Genomic DNA, 21,590 nt, shown 5'->3' with positions numbered 1-21,590 from the left:
GACCAGTGAGAGCCTGCTGAAAAACTGCAGCTAGCTCAATGGGGTCAGGGAAGAATTTTTACAGCTCGATTGATTGATTGAATGCTGGAAAGATCAGTGAAACGATGGTCTCTATGTCCAAAATGCAAATCCAGTCTAAGGTCCAAAATGTTCTAAGTGAATCCCATAAAAAATGTATGCATTGTTTTTTACTGTTCATTTTAAAAGAAAATTAAATCTAACTGATTATATATACACACTAAGAAAATGAATGACATGTTAATTGTTTCTAAATTATTTTAATACATATTTTTTATTAAGAATATTGTTTGGATTGCCTTTTGATTAATGTTATTCTGATGTGTAGTAATATTACACTATTAGTAACTGGAGAATATTACAGAATTTAAATAGTATGTCATTAGTAATCATTATTAACTATTAGTAATTGTTTTATTTGTAATATTTTGTAGTAGTACCAATAGTTATATGACTGGGAATTAAAGTACAATACAATATTATAAAATACAGTAGGAATAGAGAAAATACAGTAAAAACAGACAACATAGTCCATTAACCCCCTGGGGTCCAAGCCAAAAATTCCCAACATTCCATTTTGTATTTTGAATATGAACTCATGATACAAAAACATGTGTGGTGTGTTCATATTACATCACACATCAAAATACTATATACCATATTGAAGAGGACAATTAGGGCTTTTAAATTATCTAAATATATGTATGATTATATAAGGATTGATTATTGGTTATGAGTCATATTTCATAGACAAATATTAATATTTGTAATATTTTCCGCCTAACTTCATCAAACAACAGCATTTTCCACCATTTTCCTTACATGATGGAAGGAAATTAGCAGGGTATCAAATGTAGACATTTCTGTGTGCTATCTAGAACAGCAGACAGATTAGAAATATCATATATTGTTCAGAAGATATGGCCATTATAGTGATGAATGGGAAGCGGGGGAAAAACAAGATTTGGAATTCTCGTTTTGAGTCTCAAACAGGCCACTTGGACTGATTGTGTTGTTTTGGCTGTAAACATGTCAGATAATGTCCTACATGAAAAAAGTATAACCATATTGAAGAGTACAGTTAGGGCTTTCAAAGGATATAATATATGTATGATTATGTGAGTATTGATGATTGGTTATGAATCATATTTCAAAGAAAAATATTAATTTGTGCTATCCTCGCCTAGCTATTGTTAGTTATAAGTCCTAAAATCCTATTTTGAACTAGCAAGTGTTATATACAATTTTCTTCAGGACAAAAAGGTGCTGTAAGGTATGTTATCAGAAACCACTGTCTGAAACAATATATACCAAAATAGCCACAAAAGCCAATAAAAAGATCACAAAATGGTTAGATTTAACTTTTTTTTATTTCAAGCTGCTCAATCAAACAAAAACAAAAACAGCTACTCTCCTACCCCATCTACTCTACTTGCATCTTCTGTATTTCCCTCTTGTTTTATGTTCCACCTCCTCCGTTTATCTCCAAGGGAACATTCCCATCTCCTACTCTCATCTCCTCCTTTTCCTCTCTCGCCTTCCCCTCTTCGCTGTGTGCTCCTTATTACATTTCTCCACTGCGCTGCCCTGTCTTCTCTCGTCTCCTCCCTGTCTCTCTCGCCTTTTTCACACCTCTGTCTATGTGCTCCTGTTTCAATTTCTCCACTGTGCTGCCCCGTCCTCTCCTGCCTCCTCTTTGGTCTCCTCTCTGCCTCTCTTACCTCCCCCTCTCCGTTATCTGTGGAGGAACCTGTTCATGACATGCTGTGCCAGGTCTCAAAGCAGTTCCTGTCCAGGATGAGGCAAAGAGCCACCCCACACTCCTTGCACTTCCAGGGAGTGGCTTGATATTTGTTGTTTGCATCTTTGCAAACGACACAGCTTCTTCGTCCCTGGGAGGCCTTCTCACTGGAGTCTGCTGTCTGGCATATGGCCACAGGGATGTGACCATGCTCTGCCTGGGGAGGAGGGGCTTTGATGCTGACGCCACAAAGCTGGGCTGTCAGCTCCTCTTTGAAGGCCCGGTGGGTCATGGGCTGCTCCTGTCTTTCCTCACACAGCTCCTTGTGTAGGAGGTAGCTGTTGGTAGCTGCAATGTCAAGGAAGTGGTAGAGGAGAGTCCGGTACCACTTCATCCCCTTGTGATGGACAGTGTAATATTGGATGAGCTGATCCGACAGGTCCACACCCCCCATGTGCTGATTGTATTCCAGCACAGGGGTAGGGCATGGGATGGAAACTGTGGACCAGCTCCTGTCCCGGTTCCGCACTCTCCGCTGCACAGTGCCTCCGATGTTGGCAGGGAGGACTGTGGAGCACACTGCCACCTCACGCGTGTCCATCCACTTGACAAAGGTGAGGGGACCATCTCGGATCCACCTGATGGTTCCTCTGGCATCCTTCTTTGACAGGGCATTGCTGACTGTGCGAGGACACTCCCTTCTGTTTTCCCTGTATGTCCCTGTTGCGCCGATGTTCATGGCATACAGGTCTCTGAACAGTCTCGGGCTGGTGTAGAAGTTATCTACGAAGATATGGTAGCCCGTCCCGAGATATCCAGGCCTGATCAGGGACATAACAGAGTCGTAGGCCAGCCCCGTGCCCGAGGGGAACTCCATCTTGCCGGTGTACACAGAGAAGTCCACAGTGAAACCATTACTCGCGTCAGCCAACACAAACAGTTTGAAACCCCATTTGGTTGGCTTAGCTTTCATGTACTGGGTCATCCCTGTGTTGGCTTTCCTGGCGACCATCCTCTCATCGATCGACAGGTTCCGGCGTGGGTGGTAAAACGCCTTGCAGCCCGAGGTGATGACATCCAGAAGGGGTCTCAGTCGGAACAACCGGTCATGTTCTGGTGTCCCCTTCTTTCCGTCGTTGACCACATCCTCGTCTGGGTCGCTCATGTGGATGTTCCATGAGATGCTGCGGAACCTGTCTCTCGACATGACCGTGGGCGGGAATGCCACCGTAAAGATGGAGTTTAGGCGCCAGTAGGACTGGATGTCCGATAGCTTGACCAAGGCCATATAGAAGAGGAGGCCGAGGAACTTGTAGAGCTCCTCAACAGTCACGTCCTGCCAGGTATATTTTTTTCCCATGCCGATGTTCTTGGCTGCCCGTTTGTTTGTGTTCCTAGAGAGGGCTCTCACCACCTCTGTAGGGAAGTACAATTTGAAGAGGTCCAGTGGTGTGTACCTGAAGTCCCGATTTAGTTGGTGTCCGGGAGCTCTAGTTGGCAGGAAGCGTTTCTGTTGGGGAGCCACGTCCTCATTTGCCTCAGTCCTCCAAGAGAGTTCTGGCTGTGGGGGAGCCCTTCCTCTGTGGCTTCGCTCTTCCTCAGACTCAACTGTCTCCTCTCCTCCTCTCTCATCTCCTCCTCTTCCTCCCTGACTCTCTTGCTGCCTTCTCTCTGCAATCAGCGTTCTCCTTTCCCTTCTCCCTGGTGTTACTCCTTCCTCAACTGTCTCCTCTCCTCCTCTCTCGTCTCCTCCTCTTCCTCCCTGTCTCTCTTGCCGCCTTCTCTCTACTGTTAGCGTTCTCATTCTTCCTACCTCTTCCTCTGACTCTGTTGTCTCATTGTCACTGTGACACACAAAAGAATAGGCCTACATCAGCATTCATATTCACTGTAAGAGTAGACCTAAGTCTAGTTTCATATTCACTGTAATACATAAAAATGCAGACATAAGTATAGGCTTACTTACACATTATCATCCTGTTGTCTCCTCTTTTCTCCTCTCCTCTCCTGTCCTCTCCCTTCCCCTGTCTCCTCTTCTCCTCTCTCAGCTCCTCCCTGTCTCTCTTGCCTCCAAGTCTCCTGCCTTCTCCTCTGCTCATTTCTTCTCCTTGTCTCTCCCGTTTCCTTTCCTCCCCTCTGTTCTCTCTCCTCTACATATTCACTGTAAACAACAACATATACATACACTGTTAGCTAGGCTATATCACAATACAGAATCATAGTAAGCAACACTAGTATACTGTGTAGGCTAGCTATATACACTGTTAGCTATATCACAATACAGAATCATAGTAGACAACACTAGTATACTCTACTGTGTAGGCTAGCTAGCTAATGTTAGCTAGAAAACTGCAGTGCACTCAAATGATTGAGGCGCCGTCTAGCGTCATGTTTTTATGAGGCGCGAAATAAAAGGCGCTCTTTGACATCAGGAGGCTTGCTGTTTTAGCAGCTTGTCAGGCTTACTATTTGTAGACAGTTGTATACAGAGGAAATAGGAATATGAATAAAATCGACAACTGAATATACCAGACTAGGCTAGGAAGGCAACTGTCTAGTGATGGTAAGCTTGACAAGCTGCTAAAATAGCGAGACTCCTGCCCTGAAGTGCGCTTCTTATTTTGTGCGCAAGACAGCAGCTTGCTAGCGCCAGCTAGCTAACTTTATCCACTACTATACCACAGACTAGGCTACTTACATGTCGTCCTCGACCGGATCCAGCCCTGCTTATAAGCAAGCTCGTCGTCTGTCAGGTAGCTTTCACCACCTGACTCCTCTCCATTCGGGAACAGTAGTTCCAATATTTCCTTCTCTGTGAGAAATTTCTTTGGCGGCATCGTTACAGGCAACAGATCTGTGGTCTGTTACTTACATGGTGTGTGAGAGAAATTGCCGGTGGTTTAGTAGATTTATAAATCATGGGGATAGACCATCATATACGAAAGATCAGGTTAGGCAATCCCTATTATCTAGTTGACGGGCAAGATAGGTTGCATTACAGAGGACGTGCCTTGTGTCAAACCTCTCTCGGATTGGCTTATGGATATAAACTCTTCTGATTGGTCTAGAAACACATGGGTGGGCTCGTTTTAAAGGTCTAAATGTTGGCTCCACACCACATTTTACCGCTAGTCTCTATGACAAACGGGCGCGATGTTATTAAACAAAACGTACCTCGATTCACTTTAAATTGTTTTCAAGTCGCCGGCGACTTGATAGACTCCAGGGGGTTAACAGAGTAGTCATCAGCACTCAGATTGAATGTGTGCACATGTGTAGCCCATGTTACCGAACTAATAGCCTATTGGAATATTGGGTTTCGGAGTAGCGGGGTGTCGGAGTAGCGCAATTTTCGGAATAGGGGGGTGTCGGAGTAGCGGTGTGTGTGTTATGACCCAGCTCGTAGTCGCAACAAAAAGGGGAGTCACACTACCAAAGCAAGCTGTTAAGAATATTAATAAGTGGCTACTTAAATCATACAAACAATAATCAACTAGTATGGGATGTGAATATCAGTACGTCAGTGGTGTAGTGTAATGTATGGATGCAAAGACAACAGTATAGTGAAGGTGGATGTTGTAAGGTGTAAACCAAAAGTCCAAATCAAAACTAAGGTGCTCCTGGAGAGAGAGAGAGAGAGAACTCTGCTTCTGGATGGCCCTTATACTCCAGGCACACCTACGCCAGGTGCACCTGATCAGGAGCCACTCCCAGACTCCACCTGCTGGACACAGAAGAAAAGACCCAGCCTATTCCCAACCCCCAGCCAGGGGACTGGGAGTCGTCACAGTAACTATTAGTAATTGTTTTATTTGTAATATTTTGTAGTAGTACCAATAGTAATATGACTGGGAATTACAGTACAATACAATATTATAAAATACAGGAGGAATAGAGAAAATACAGTAAAAACAGACAACATACAGTACATTAACAGAGTAGTCATTAGCACTCAGATTGAATGTGTGCACATGTGTAGCCCATGTTACCGAACTAATAGCCTATTGGAGTATTGGGTTTCGGAGTAGCGGGGTGTCGGAGTAACGTTACGGTGCCACCTCCGTCCTTGGTTACAGCCTCAACTGTTGCTAATTAGCTTGCGAACGTTACAAAGATTCAGTCAGCTAGTCAGATAGCTACTATTAGTATTAAAGGAGTAGTAAAGGGAAAATGCATGTTTAGCCATGTTTTAAGGTTACTGTTGATAATATACAATGGTTCAGATCAAAACGTTGACAAAACTAGCAGTTTTGAGTCTTATAATTGCTCTACCACCGTTTAGGTCATACAATGGATGTGGGTGGGCATCTTGAAAAATCTTTCAAAAACATATTAAACTCGATTTCTGAAAAACTGGGGCCCGTAGACCTTTCACTGGTCCGCAGTCATACGGATGAACTGGATAAAGCTGACTCCCTTGAAGAGCTGTGCGTACCCGGACAAGTCCCAGGCCATCAGGCACTTGAGAACGAGCGGGCTGAGAACATTTCGTCCATTTCAGAAACGCAGGGTTTGTCCATTAAGGATAGTTTTGTCCATCTGGGAGAAGCTTATCTGCATCTTGCAACCCATTAGGTTTCTTCTCAATCTCAATTGTGGGGTTTTCCTGTGAACCAAAGGGCATCAACATCTTGTCCCATGTTGTCTTTGGTGCCAACTTTAAAGCAGACTAGGTCACAAGTGTCTAGCTGTAGTGTAAAAGGTCATGAAACCAAATGGACATCCCATATGGACTTTCCTAAATTGACCTCTCATATCAAAGAAGAGTCTTACTGAGAGGAGAAGAAAAGAAGGAAGGAGAGAGGGGGATATCCATAAAAAGGCTCAAACCTAACATCACCACTTGTGAGCAAAATTGTTGCCAAAACAGAGTAGCATTAAATGTAGGGGGCAACTTGGTGAATTTGTGCAATAACTGGAGAAAGTAGTTTACAACTGCTTTCAGTATTTACTTCCCTGTGTAAATAACATAAAATATCCCTGGAAATGACAACAAACACATTCATTTATGCTTTAATGAATTAATGTTTTTATTGGAGAATTTTTTTGTTTGTTTATTTAATTTTTTGGGGGGGAGGAAGGGGCCCCATCTCTTCCCTGTGCGCCCGCTCCTGGCCATATCAAATTAAATCAGTTTATTGTTCATAGCACATTTCATGCACAGAAGCAACACAATGCACTTTACAAAGAGCAATGTGGGGATGGACATTGGGTATGTGGTAACTATCTCTGTAGTTCTTAATGATTGCGAAGTTTATCCCATAACTTAACACAATAAGCACTTAGCAGACCTTCTACTCCTTCCACACCAATTTCTCCTCCTTCTCCTCCCACCACTGGCCCCTCTCCTCCTCTCCTCCCTGTGCACCCGCTCCTGGCCACATCAAATTAAATCAGTTTATTGTTTATACCACATTTCATGCACAGAAGGAACACAATGCACTTACAGGGAGCAATTTGGGGATGAACATTGAGTATGTGTTAGCTATCCCTATAGTCCTCAATGGGATGTTTAATGGTATGACAGCACACCTACCTCTTCCTTCTCCACGTGCGGCATGGACGAGGTCCCGGAGCTCCAGGGCCTCGTTTATGATGCGCAGGGCCTCAAAACGTGTCCGTCCCCTCACCCTGAGGATGTAGCGACCATTGTTGTCTCTGCCACCATTTTCCTGGAGTTAGGAAGAGAAAGCTTTCAGATTTCATGTCACACAGGACTGATGCCAGTGCTTCACTAGGAACTTTTTATCAATTTGAAAGTCATGTGGTAAGCATTAACAGGCTAGTTGGGAGTTGAACAAAGACTCGCCATTTTTCAAAACTCCAACAAAACACTTTGAAGGGAGAAGAAAATATAATATATATACTTAAATTCAAGTGTTCACTATAGCGCCACCTAGGCATGCAGTACCCTGTGGCATGACCCATGCGATCATACAAGCCTGCAAAGTTTCAAACCTCTTGAGTTATTAACAAAAACCTTAGCATAGACTGTATTGCTTACTAGCAACAGTTGTCCCTTCAAACCACCGGTGCCATGCCATAATTCCGACATCCTATTATTACGACCACTCAATGTTCCGAAAATTAACCATTATTCCAGTGCCATGCCATAATTCTGACGTCTCATTGTTTCGACCGACCATATTAAACGTCCCATTACTCTGACCAATATCAATCTCTACCACTTGTCAGAAGAGGATAGATGTGGACACAGGGATCAGGCTAATTTACGAAACTGGACCCAGGAGTGGAGCTACCCTACTAACACAGTGGGTTGCAGCAACGTTGCACATAAGTTGTACTTAGGTAAGTTGCAACGTTACCATCAGTGGTCGAAAATAACTTTACCCTCCTAAGTCTAATTAGACTTTACTGCAGAAACATTGGCAACATGGGTCTCTGCAACGTCATTAAATAACGTGACAGTGACGTTGTATTACAGTCCTATTAGGCTAGCAATCGGGCTATCCCGTGACGTCACTGCTTGCTTGGTTCACAGTTGAAGTAGGCAGGATTCTTTGCCAAACTGCTCCTGTCTTATTTTTTTTTCTCGCTTATATCCTTCATATTGTACTGTATGTTGAGGTTAATAACTCATCTTAGAAATGTTATTGATTGTATATTTCCCTGTTTGTTATAAATTGAATGCTTTTTCATTAATTAAAAAAAAAAAGTAGGCAGCATTCTCTATCACTGCAACCCATGGTGGAAATGTGTGTGAGATTTGACACATGAATGCTCAATACAGATAAAAACAACAACCAATCACACTTCTGACCAAGTGAAATTATTGGAATGACCTGTCAAACTGCCTAATCAACCTGCACACAATTTGATGTTTCTTTTCTAATCTACTAACGGTTTATGCCCCCTTGCTGAAAACAGAGCTGGAGGGAGACATGGGCGGCAGCAGTGAGTAGACTAAACAAAGCGGAGAGCGCCGATTCGCCGGTAGAAGAAGACAGTCGATGCGCTGTGGATATAAAACATTTAAGTGTACAAATATGCCCTTTATTTGAAAGGTGGGGGACTACAAACTGTAGCGCTTTAGGAGAAAAGGCTTTCATCTTTCCAACGATGTGTTTACTTTGGTGAGTAACGAAACGATTTTGTCTGTAGAGTCGGACGACCGGGCCGATGAAGCGCTTTCATAGGCAAATTGCATTGAGAGTAACAGGGCGTTATACGTAGGATATCGCCCTGGACCAGGTCTAGGGGACCAACAAACACTTTTTTGTGTGGTGCGCACTTCATCTCTGGTAAGTTATCTAGCTAACGTCACCTCGGGGGTTTTTTTCTCATCAAATTACATTGATTTGACTGTTGGTTTAGCTATTTATTTGTTTACTTACCGGTAATATACGATTTAAGTAAACAGAAGTAACTCATAACCTGCACGCTAAACTAAGTTCAGGAATTGGAAGCCTAATGATAGCTAGCAAAGTCAAGGCCCGAACTTGGCTAACGTTTAGACAATATTGCAAATACTCCGACAAACTATTGCAAACCTTTTTCTGTTACTGCTGGCTTTGTGTTCGCCGCGAACATTTGCAGAAACATAAGCGAACGGCCTGAGCTGGTAGTTTGTGTTAGTTAAGGTTGCTCTAAAATGGCCGCTGGACTGAGGGAAATGTGAATTGTTTGTTTGACTCTGCTGAATTTGAGACTCAAATTGGGAGCTCGCTCGTGTCAGGCTTTCTAAGGCCATCACGAATCTTAGGCTACTATTACATAGGCAACAGTGAAGGCGAAGCCAAGATAATGCTTGATATATTTTCCATTTGTCTGGAAAGTGGGAGACTGAGAACGATGCCACCCACGAGGTAAGCGGGGTACCATAGACAACTAGAAAGTACATTTCCTGGAGAAAATGTGAGGTGGGCTAGCTGCTGCAGCTGTATGTAACAGCTACTGCTAGAACTACTATGGACCAGGCAATCTCCATGCACCCACCGGCGAAGACCGTGCGTCTCTAGCCCACTCAGGGGCTGAGTTGTGGGGTCTGTGGCGTGGACAGTGGCATGGTGGTGAGACTCCGCCCCCTCAGGTCAGAGCTGGTCGAGGACAGTGTACCCCTCTCCGGACCACCTACCCGCCCGCACCGGTGAAGACCATGTGTCTCTAGCCCAATCAGGGGCTGAGTTGTGGGGCCCGTGGCGTGGATAGTGGCGTGGGGGTGAGACTCCGCCCCCTCAGGTCAGAGCCAGTCAGGGACCGTGTAGCCCTCTGCGGGCCACCTACCTGACTCAACCGGTGAAGACCGTGTGTCTCTAGCCCACTCAGGGGCTGAGTTGTGGGGCCCGTGGCGTGGATAGTGGCGTGCTGGTTAGGCCCCGCCCCCTTGGGTCACAGCTAGTCGGGGACAGTACAGTGACCTCTGGGCAATTTCAATGCATCCACCAATGAAGACTGTGTCTCTAGCCCACTCAAGAGTTGAGTTGTGGGGCCCGTGGCGTGGATAGTGGCGTGGTGATGAGACGAGGTGAGAGGATGGAAGAAAGGATGGAAGGAAGGAAGGAAAGAAGGAAGGGAAGGATGGAAGGAAGGAAAGAAAGGAGGAAGGAAGGATGGAAGGAAGGAAAGAAAGCAGGATGGAAGGAAGGGAAGGATGGATTGAAGGAAGGAAGGAAAGAAGGAAGGATGGAAGGAAAGAAGGATGGAAGGAAGGGATGGAAGGAAGGAACGATGGAAGAAAGGAAGGAAGGGAAGGAAAGAAAGAAAGAAAGAAAGAAGGAAGGGAAGGATGGAAGGAAAGCAAGGAAAGAAAGAAAGCAAGAAGGAAGGAAGGAAGGGATGGAAGGATGGAAGGAAGGAAAGAAGGAAGGAAGGAAAGGAAGGATGGAAGGAAGGAAAGGAAGGAAAGATGGAAGGAAGGAAGGATGGAAGGAAAGAAAGAAAGAAGGAAGGGAAGGAAGGAAGGAAGGAAGGATGGAAGGAAAGGAAGGAAAGGAAGTAAGGATGAAGGAAAGAAAGAAAGAAGGAAGGAAGGATGGAAGTAAGGGAAGGAAGGAAGGATGGAAGGAAGGAACGAAAGGAAGTAAGGATGGAAGGAAGGAAAGAAAGGAGGAAAGAAGGATGGAAGGAAAGAAAGAAGGATGGAAGGAAGGGAAGGATGGATTGAAGGAAGGAAGGATGGAAGGAAAGAAGGATGGAAGGAAGGGATGGAAGGAAGGAAGGAAAGAAAGAAGGAAGGGGAGGATGGAAGGAAGGAAAGCAAGGAAAGAAAGAAAGAAAGCAAGAAGGAAGGAAAGAAGGAAGGAAGGAAAGGAAGGAAAGATGGAAGGAAAGAAAGAAGGAAGGGAAGGAAGGATGGAAGGAAGGAAGGATGGAAGGAAAGGAAGGAAAGGAAGTAAGGATGAAGGAAAGAAAGAAAGAAGGAAGGATGGAAGGAAGGGAAGGATGGAAGGAAGGAACGAAAGGAAGGAAGGATGGAAGGAAGGAAAGAAAGGAGGAAAGAAGGATGGAAGGAAAGAAGGATGGAAGGGAAGGATGGATTGAAGGAAGGAAGGATGGAAGGAAGGAAGGAAAGAAGGATGGAAGGAAGGGATGGAAGGAAGGAAAGAAAGAAAGAAGGAAGGGGAGGATGGAAGGAAGGAAAGCAAGGAAAGAAAGCAAGAAGGAAGGATGGAAGGAAGGAAAGAAGGAAGGATGGAAGGAAGGAAAGGAAGGAAGGATGGAAGGAAGGAAAGAAAGAAGGAAGGAAGGATGGAAGGAAGGAAGGAAAGGAAGAATGGAAGGAAGGAAATAAAGAAAGAAGGATGGAAGTAAGGGAAGGAAGGAAAGGAAAGGAATGAAGGATCGAAGGAAAGGAAGAAAGAAGGAAGGAAGGATGGATGGATGGAAGGATGGATGGAAGGAAAGAAAGGAGGAAAGAAGGAAAGAGAAGGATGGAGGGAAGGAAGGATGGATGGAAGGATGGAAGGAAGGAAAGAAAGAAGGAAGGACGGAAGGAAGGAAGGAAGGGAAGGATGGAAGGAAGGATGGAAGGAAGGGAAGGATGGAAGGAAGGAAGGAAAGAAGGAAGGGAAGGATGGAAGGAAGGAAGGAAAGAAAGCAGGAAGGAAAGGAAGGATGGAAGGAAGGATGGAAGGAAGTAAGGAAGGAAAGAAGGATGGATGGAAGGAAGGAAGGAAGGAAGGAATGAATATGAATGCTACCACAGTAGTCAATAAAGGGTGCCTGTACAGAGAGCATGCACGTGTCCCCAAATTCAAATCCCAACTGACACTGAGCATCCTCTCATTCACTTCAATGGAAAGGCATGTTGGCTTCAGACAGCTCTCTCTCAAAAAGTATAAAGGTGCCAGCCGAGATTTTGACACCGTATGAATCCTGAGAAAATGCTGAACATTTTAGGCTATTATATGTCCGTATAGCTTAAACGCTGTAGGCATGGCGACAAGTTAGAAAAAGAGTAAAAATGCAAAATTAGCAGCTCAAAAGCTAGAATGTGTTGCCATACGTTTCAATGAGGAGCGCAGTTGCCGAACAAATTGTCATACAGCGAAAACTAAGTCACACTGCTTAGATACTTACATTGTACGAATCAGCACAGTTGTGTGAATGTTTTGATGTATAATATGTGTGTGAGCTTTCAAAACTGTAGGAGTGCCAGCAGTTTACAAAATGTGTGAATATTTTCAAAGCAACTGCTGCCACCACTCTAAAAACATAAAATTTCTGAACATTCCAAAAGCATTTCAAGCAGTTTCAATAGGACAAAAAAATGTTTTAAATGTTAAATTTCTTAAAAACTATAAAAAATATCAAAAATCTGAATGGATCCGTTCAAGAGCTGAACGTCATGAACATTTTAAAGTTTGAATGAAGTTTCTAGGACAAAGTATGAAGAACTAGTTAAGGTTCAAAAAAGCGGGGAGAATAATAATAACTAGAAAGTACATTTCCTGGAGAAAATGTGAGGTGGGCTAGCTGCTGCAGCTGTATGTAACAGCTACTGCTAGAAATACTACGGACCAGGCAATCTCCATGCACCCACCGGCGAAGACCGTGCGTCTCTAGCCCACTCAGGGGCTGAGTTGTGGGGTCTGTGGCGTGGACAGTGGCATGGTGGTGAGACTCCCCCCCTCAGGTCAGATCTGGTCGAGGACAGTGTACCCCTCTCCGGGCCACATACCCGCCCGCACCGGTGAAGACCATGTGTCTCTAGCCCAATCAGGGGCTGAGTTGTGGGGCCCGTGGCGTGGTGGTGAGACTCCGCCCCCTCAGGTCAGAGCTGGTCGAGGACAGTGTACCCCTCTCCGGGCCACCTATCCGCCCGCACCGGTGAAGACCATGTGTCTCTAGCCCACTCGGGCTGAGTTGTGGGGCCGTGGCGTGGATAGTGGCGTGGGGCTGAGACTCCCCCCCCTCAGGTCAGAGCCAGTCAGGGACAGTGTAGCCCTCTCCGGGCCACGTACCTGACTCAACCGGTGCAGACCGTGTGTCTCTAGCCCACTCAGGGGCTGAGTTGTGGGGCCCGTGGCGTGGATAGTGGCGTGCTGGTTAGGCCCCGCCCCCTTGGGTCACAGCTAGTCACGGACAGTACAGTGACCTCTGGGCAATTTCAATGCATCCACCAATGAAGACTGTGTCTCTAGCCCACTCAAGAGTTGAGTTGTGGGGCCCGTGGCGTGGATAGTGGCGTGGTGATGAGACTCCACCCCCTCAGGTCAGAGCCAGTCGGGGACAGTGTACCCCTCTCCGGGCCACCTACCTGACTCCACCATGAAGACCTCCGGGCAGTCTCCTTGCACCCACTGGTGAAGACTGTGTGTCTCTAGCTCAATCAGGGGCTGAGTTGTGGGGACTGTGGCGTGGTGGCGAGACCACCACGCCACCACGAAGAGAAAGAAAGAAAGAAAGAAAGAAGGATGGAAGGATGGAAGGAAGGAAGGAAGGAAGGAAGGAAGGAAGGATGGAAGGAAGGAAGGAAGGAAGGAAGGATGGATGGATGGATGGAAGGAAGGAAGGATGGATGGATGGAAGGATGGAAGGAAGGATGGAAGGAAGCAAGGATGGAAGGAAGGATGGATGGAAGGATGCAAGGAAGGAAGGAAGGAGGGAAGGAAGGATGGATGAAAGAAAGATACAAAGTAAGAAAGATGGATGGATGGATGAAAGAAAGAAAGAAAGAAAGAAGGATGGATGGATGGATGGATGGATGGATGAAAGAAAGAAAGAAAGAAAGAAAGAAAGAAAGAAAGAAAGAAAGAAAGAAGGATGGATGGATGGATGGATGGATGGATGAAAGAAAGAAAGAAAGAAAGAAAGAAAGAAAGAAAGAAAGAAAGAAAGATAGAAAGAAAGAAAGAAAGATAGAAAGAAGGATGGATGGATGGATGAAAGAAAGAAAGAAAAAGAAGGAAGGAAGGAAGGAAAGAAGGAAGGATGGAAGGAAGGAAGGAAGGAAGGAAGGAAGGAAAGGAAGGATGGAAGGAAGGAAGGAAGGAAAGGAAGGAAGGATGGATGGATGGATGGAAGGAAAGAAGGAAGGAAAGATGGATGGAAGGAAGGATGGATGGAAGGAAAGGAAAGGAAGGAAGGAAGGAAAGAAGGAAGGATGGAAGGAAGGATGGAAGGAAGGAAGGGAAGAAAGGAAGGATGGATGGAAGGAAGGAAGGAAAGAAGGATGGAAGGAAGGAAGTGAATGAATATGAATGCTACCACAATAGTCATAAAATGGTGCCTGTACAGAGAGCCTGCACGTGTCCCCAAATTCAAATCCCAACTGACACTGTGAGCATCCTCTCATTCACTTCAATGGAAAGGCATGTCCGATTCAGACAGCTCTCTCTCAAAAAGTATAAATGTCACAGCCTAGATATTGACACCGTAGGAATCCTGAGAAAATGCTGAACATTTTAGGATATGATATGTCCGTGTAGCTTAAAAACTGTAGGCATGGCGACGAGTTAGAAAAAGGGTAAAAATGCAAAATTAGCAGTGTGTGGGCCCATACGTTTCAATGGAGAGCGCAGTTGCCGAACAAATCGTCATACAGCGAAAACTATAAGTCACACGGCTTAGAGACTTACATTGTACGAATCAGCACAGTTATGGGAACGTTTCGATATATAATATGTGTATGAGCTGTTAAAACTGTAGGCATAGCGACAAGTTAGAAAAAGAGTAAAATGCAAAATTAGCAGCTCAAAAGCTAGAGTGTGTTGCCATACGTTTCAATGAGGAGCGCAGTTGCCGAACAAATCGTCATACAGCGAAAACTATAAGTCACACTGCTTAGATCAGTGGTTCTTAACCTGGGTTCGATCGAACCCCAGGGGTTCGGTGAGTCAGTCTCAGGGGTTCGGCGGAGGTCAAGACACACACCCGACTCATATGATTCGTGATGACACGCCCCGCTTGGCCATCATTGGCTGCAGGTGATCACGCTACATCGCTTGGCCTATCTGTGCTGCAGGGAATTTGGTGCGCTCAGTAGTCGACTTGTGACTGTCGTGATGGTACGTCGTGTGATTGTGAAAGGAACAGACTTTGTTGCGAAAATGACATGAGAGTGGCACTTGCCAAGGTCTGAACTGGTCTCTGAAAGGCAACAGCAGAAGTCACACTGATTTGCAGTAAATATTCATTATTATGCTTTTGTTTTTGTGTGAAAATCATGTTTTGATGGTTTTGTTCTTTGAACACAGTGATGTTGATGCACGGTTCATTTTGTGCACCAGTAAAATATATACCTACAGTATGTTTTGAATTTGAAAAAATCATATTTTATTTTTCCAATTAAGAAGGGTTCGGTGAATGCGCATATGGAACTGGTGGGGTTCAGTACCTCCAACAAGGTTAAGAACCACTGGCTTAGATACTTACATTGTACGAATCAGCACAGTTGTGTGAATGTTTTGATGTATAATATGTGTGTGAGCTTTCAAAACTGTAGGAGTGCCAGCAGTTTACAAAATGTGTGAATATTTTCAAAGCAACTGCTGCCACCACTCTAAAAACATAAAATTTCTGAACATTCCAAAAGCATTTCAAGCAGTTTCAATAGGACAAAAAATAGTTTTAAAAGTTAAATTTCTAAAAAACTATAACAAATATCAAAAATCTGAATGGATCCGTTTAAGAGCTGAACGTCATGAACATTTTAAAGTTTGAATGAGGTTTCTAGCACAAAGTATGAAGAACTAGTAGAGGTTCAAAAAAGCGGGGAGAATAATAATAATAATAACTAGAAAGTACATTTCCTGGAGAAAATGTGAGGTGGGCTAGCTGCTGCAGCTGTATGTAACAGCTACTGCTAGAAATACTATGGACCAGGCAATCTCCATGCACCCACTGGCGAAGACCGTGCGTCTCTAGCCCACTCAGGGGCTGAGTTGTGGGGTCTGTGGCGTGGACAGTGGCATGGTGGTGAGACTCCGCCCCCTCAGGTCAGAGCTGGTCGAGGACAGTGTACCCCTCTCCGGGCCACCTACCTGACTCCACCATGAAGACCTCCGGGCAGTCTCCTTGCACCCACTGGTGAAGACTGTGTGTCTCTAGCTCAATCAGGGGCTGAGTTGTGGGGTCTGTGGCGTGGTGGCGAGACCACCACGCCACCACGAAGAGAAAGAAAGAAAGGAAGAAAGAAAGAAGGATGGAAGGAAGGATGGAAGGAAGGAAGGAAGGAAGGATGGAAGGAAGGAAGGAAGGATGGAAGGAAGCAAGGATGGAAGGAAGCAAGGATGGAAGGAAGGATGGAGGGAAGGAAGGATGCAAGGAAGGAGGGAAGGAAGGATGGATGGATGAAAGAAAGAAACAAAGTAAGAAAGATGGATGGATGGATGAAAGAAAGAAAGAGAAGGATGGATGGAAGAAAGAAAAAGAAAGAAAGAAAGAAAGAAAGAAGGAAAGAAAGAAAGAAAGAAAGAAAGAAAGAAAGAGGGAAAGAAGGAAAGAAGGATGGATGGATGGATGGATGAAAGAAAGAAAGAAAGAAAGAACGATGGATGGATGAAAGAAAGAGAAAGAAAGAAGGATGGATGAAAGAAAGAAAGAAAGAAAGAAAGAAAGAAAGAAAGAGGGAAAGAAGGAAAGAAGGAAAGAAGGATGGATGGATGGATGAAAGAAAGAAAGAAAGAAAGAAAGAAAGAAAGAAAGAAAGAAAGAACGATGGATGGATGAAAGAAAGAGAAAGAAAGAAGGATGGATGAAAGAAAGAAAGAAAGAAAGAAAGAAAGAAAGAAAGAAAGAAAGAAAGAAAGAAAGAGAAAGAAGGAAGGATGGAAGGAAGGATGGAAGGAAGGATGGAAGGAAGGAAGGAAGGATGGAAGGATGGAAGGAAGGAAGGATGGAAGGAAGCAAGGATGGAAGGAAGCAAGGATGGAAGGAAGGATGGAAGGATGGAGGGAAGGAAGGATGCAAGGAAGGAGGGAAGGAAGGATGGATGGAAGGAAGGAAAGGAAGGAAGGAAGGAAGGAAGGAAGGATGGATGGATGGAAGGAAGGAAGGAAGGAAGGAAGGAAGGATGGAAGGAAGGAAGGAAGGAAGGAAGGAAAGAAGGAAGGAAAGATGGATGGAAAGAAGATGGAAGGATGGATGGAAGGAAGGAAAGGAAGAAAGGAAGGAAAGAAGGAAGGATGGATGGAAGGAAGGAAAGGAAGGAAGGAAGGAAGGAAGGAAGGATGGATGGATGGAAGGAAGGAAGGAAGGAAGGAAGGAAGGAAGGAAGGATGGAAGGAAGGAAGGAAAGAAGGAAGGAAAGATGGATGGAAAGAAGATGGAAGGATGGAAGGAAGGAAGGAAGGAAAGGAAGAAAGGAAGGAAAGAAGGAAGGATGGAATGAAGGATGGATGGATGGAAGGAAGGAAGGAAGGGAAGAAAGGATGGATGGAAGGAAGGAAGGAAAGAAAGAAGGAAGGAAGGAAGGAAAGGAAGGAAGGAAGGAAAGATGGATGGAAGGAAGGAAGGAAGGAATGAATATGAATGCTACCACAGTAGTCATAAAAGGGTGCCTGTACAGAGAGCATGCACGTGTCCCCAAATTCAAATCCCAACTGACACTGTGAGCATCCTCTCATTCACTTCAATGGAAAGGCATGTTGGATTCAGACAGCTCTCTCTCAAAAAGTATAAAGGTCACAGCCTAGATATTGACACCGTAGCAATCCTGAGAAAATGCTGAACATTTCAGGCTATGATATGTCCGTGTAGCTTAAAAACTGTAGGCATGGCGACGAGTTAGAAAAAGTGTAAAAATGCAAAATTAGCAGCTCAAAAGGTAGAGTGTGGGCCCATACGTTTCAATGGGGAGCACAGTTGCCGAACAAATCGTCATACCGTGAAAACTATAAGTCACACAGCTTAGATACTTATATTGTACGAATCAGCACAGTTGTGTGAATGTTTTGATGTATAATATGTGTGTGAGCTTTCAAAACTGTAGGAGTGCCAGCAGTTTACAAATTGTGTGAATATTTTCAAAGCAACAGCTGCCACCACTCTAAAAACATAATGATACTGAACATTCCACCAGCAGTTTCAATGGCACAAAAATGACTATTAAAAGTTAAATTACTAAAAAACTATAAAAAATATCAAAAATCTGAATACATCCGGGAAACAGCTAAAGACGATGAACATTTTAAAGTTTGAATGAAGTTTCTAGCACAAAGTATGAAGAAGTAGTTAAGGGCCAAAAAACTGGGGAGAATAATAATAACTAGAAAGTACATTTCCTGGAGAAAATGTGAGGTGGGCTAGCTGCTGCAGTTGTATGTAACAGCTACTGCTAGAACTACTACGGACAAGGCAATCTCCATGCACCCACCGGCGAAGACTGTGCGTCTCTAGCCCAATCAGGGGCTGAGTTGTGGGGTCTGTGGTGTGGACAGTGGCATGGTGGTGAGACTCCGCCCCCTCAGGTCAGAGCTGGTCGAGGACAGTGTACCCCTCTCCGGGCCACCTACCCGCCCGCACCGGTGAAGACCATGTGTCTCTAGCCTACTCAGGGGCTGAGTTGTGGGGCCATGGCGTGGATAGTGGCGTGGGGGTGAGACTCCGCCCCCTCAGGTCAGAGCCAGTCAGGGACAGTGTAGCCCTCTCCGGGCCACCTACCTGACTCAACCGGTGAAAACCGTGTCTCTAGCCCACTCAGGGGCTGAGTTGTGGGGCCCGTGGCGTGGATAGTGGCGTGCTGGTTAGGCCCCACCCCCTTGGGTCACAGCTAGTCGGGGACAGTACAGTGACCTCTGGGCAATTTCAATGCATCCACCAATGAAGACTGTGTCTCTAGCCCACTCAGGGGTTGAGTTGTGGGGCCCGTGGCATGGATAGTGGCGTGGTGATGAGACTCCACCCCCTCAGGTCAGAGCCAGTCAGGGACAGTGTACCCCTCTCCGGGCCACCTACCTGACTCCACCATGAAGACGTCCGGGCAGTCTCCTTGCACCCACTGGTGAAGACTGTGTGTCTCTAGCTCAATCAGGGGCTGAGTTGTGGGGTCTGTGGCGTGGTGGCGAGACCACCACGCCACCACGAAGAGAAAGAAAGAAAGAAAGAAAGAAAGAAAGAAGGATGGAAGGAAGGATGGAAGGATGGATGGAAGGAAGGATGAAAGGAAGGAAGGAAGGATGGAAGGAAGGAAGGAAGGAAGGATGGATGGAAGGAAGGAAGGAAGGAAGGATGGAAGGAAGGAAGCAAGGAAGGAAGGAAGGATGGAAGGATGGATGGAAGGATGCAAGGAAGGAAGGAAGGATGCAAGGAAGGAAGGAAGGATGGATGGATGAAAGAAAGCAGGATGGATGGAAGAAAGAAATAAAGAAAGAAGGATGGATGGATGAAAGAAAGAAAGAAAGAAAGAAAGTAAGAAAGAAGGATGGATGGATGGATGAAAGAAAGAAAAAAAGAAAGAAAGAAAGAAAGAAAGAAGGATGGATGGATGAAAGAAAGAAAGAGAAAGAAGGAAGGAAGGAAGGAAAGAAGGAAGGATGGAAGGAAGGAAGGAAGGAAGGAAGGAAGGAAGGAAAGAAGGAAGGATGGAAGGAAGGATGGAAGGAAGGAAGGAAGGAAGGAAGGAAGGAAGGAAGGAAAGATGGAAGGATGGATGGAAGGAAAGAAGGATGGATGGAAGGAAGGAAGGAAGGATGGAAGGAAGGATGGAAGGAAGGAAGGAAAGAAGGAAGGAAAGGAAGGAAAGGAAGAAAGGAAGGAAAGAAGGAAGGAAGGATGGAAGGAAGGATGGAAGGAAGGATGGATGGAAGGAAGGAAGGGAAGAAAGGATGGATGGAAGGAAGGAATGAATGAATATGAATACTACCACAATAGTCATAAAAGGGTGCCTGTACAGAGAGCATGCACGTGTCCCCAAATTCAAATCCCAACTGACACTGTGAGCATCCTCTCATTCACTTCAATGGAAAGGCATGTTGGCTTCAGACAGCTCTCTCTCAAAAAGTATAAATGTCACAGCCTAGATATTGACACCGTAGGAATCCTGAGAAAATGCTGAACATTTTAGGATATGATATGTCCATGTAGCTTAAAAACTGTAGGCATGGCGACGTGTTAGAAAAAGGCTAAAAATGCAAAATTAGCAGCTCAAAAGGTAGAGTGTGGGCCCATACGTTTCAATGGGGAGCGCAGTTGCCGAACAAATCGTCATACAGCGAAAACTACAAGTCACACGGCTTAGATACTTATATTGTACGAATCAGCACAGTTATGGGAACGTTTCGATATATAATATGTGTATGAGCTGTTAAAACTGTAGGCATAGCGACAAGTTAGAAAAAGAGTAAAAATGCAAAATTAGCAGCTCAAAAGCTAGAGTGTGTTGCCATACGTTTCAATGAGGAGCGCAGTTGCCGAACAAATCGTCATACAGCGAAAACTATAAGTCACACTGCTTAGATACTTACATTGTACGAATCAGCACAGTTGTGTGAATGTTTTGATGTATAATATGTGTGTGAGCTTTCAAAACTGTAGGAGTTCCAGCAGTTTACAAAATGTGTGAATATTTTCAAAGCAACTGCTGCCACCACTCTAAAAACATAAAATTTCTGAACATTCCAAAAGCATTTCAAGCAGTTTCAATAGGACAAAAAAATGTTTTAAAAGTTAAATTTCTTAAAAACTATAAAAAATATCAAAAATCTGAATGGATCCGTTCAAGAGCTGAACGTCATGAACATTTTAAAGTTTGAATGAAGTTTCTAGCACAAAGTATGAAGAACTAGTTAACGTCCAAAAAAGCGGGGAGAATAATAAAGAAAGAAAGAAAGAAATAGTGGGAATATCACAAGTTGGGCTAGCTTCTGCAAGCTAGCCCACCTAATAAAGAAAGAAAGAAAGAAATAGTGGGAATATCACAAGTTGGGCTAGCTTCTGCAAGCTAGCCCACCTAATAAAGAAATAGTGGGAATATCACAAGTTGGGCTAGCTTCTGCAAGCTAGCCCACCTAATTACTAGCATGCCCCCGGTGAAAATGCATGGGAAATACAGCTTTCGGAGTAGAGGGGCTATTTTCATTTTTGGAATAGCGGGACGTTTCCCAAAAGGGTGAAGGCCCGCTATTCCGAAAAATAGAAGTAAATTATCAGAATAGCAGGGTTTCCGAATAGCAGGCGGTCCCCGTTTGCAAGCTAACGTTAACCTTAGCTAGCTAGCCTACATTTTGGGGGTTACATGTCTTTATTACGAAGGTTCGCTATTCCGAAACACTGATTTTGAAATCCATAGTGTACTACAGCTTTTGATTATCGAGTTGCTTTATTGAATATTTATCTTTGTTGTGTGTTCAAACCAGCAGGTTTTCATGTGCATCTCGTTGCGATTCGGCCGCCCTGAGGTGCCTCCCGGAGCGCATTGTCAACATTATAA

General features: G+C 44.7%; 1 protein-coding gene across 1 annotated transcript; it reads right to left on the bottom strand.

Annotated features, from left to right (window-relative positions):
• Window positions 1-1,772: 1,772 nt before the first annotated feature.
• LOC311317053 (piggyBac transposable element-derived protein 4-like) lies at window positions 1,773-3,119 on the bottom strand (the record flags this gene model as incomplete). The annotated part of the gene is made up of 1 exon (XM_084448051.1): window positions 1,773-3,119. The coding sequence occupies one exon, from the start codon at window positions 3,117-3,119 to the stop codon at window positions 1,773-1,775; it is 1,347 nt and encodes a 448-aa protein (XP_084304177.1).
• Between the last annotated feature and the right edge of the window lie 18,471 nt (window positions 3,120-21,590).

This window comes from Borostomias antarcticus, assembly GCF_949987555.1.
Source record: "Borostomias antarcticus genome assembly, chromosome: 13".
In the NCBI taxonomy this organism is placed as follows: domain Eukaryota; kingdom Metazoa; phylum Chordata; class Actinopteri; order Stomiiformes; family Stomiidae; genus Borostomias; species Borostomias antarcticus.
The sequence above is the reverse complement of the archived record's forward strand: the minus strand, read 5'-3'. Positions and strand labels throughout refer to the sequence as shown.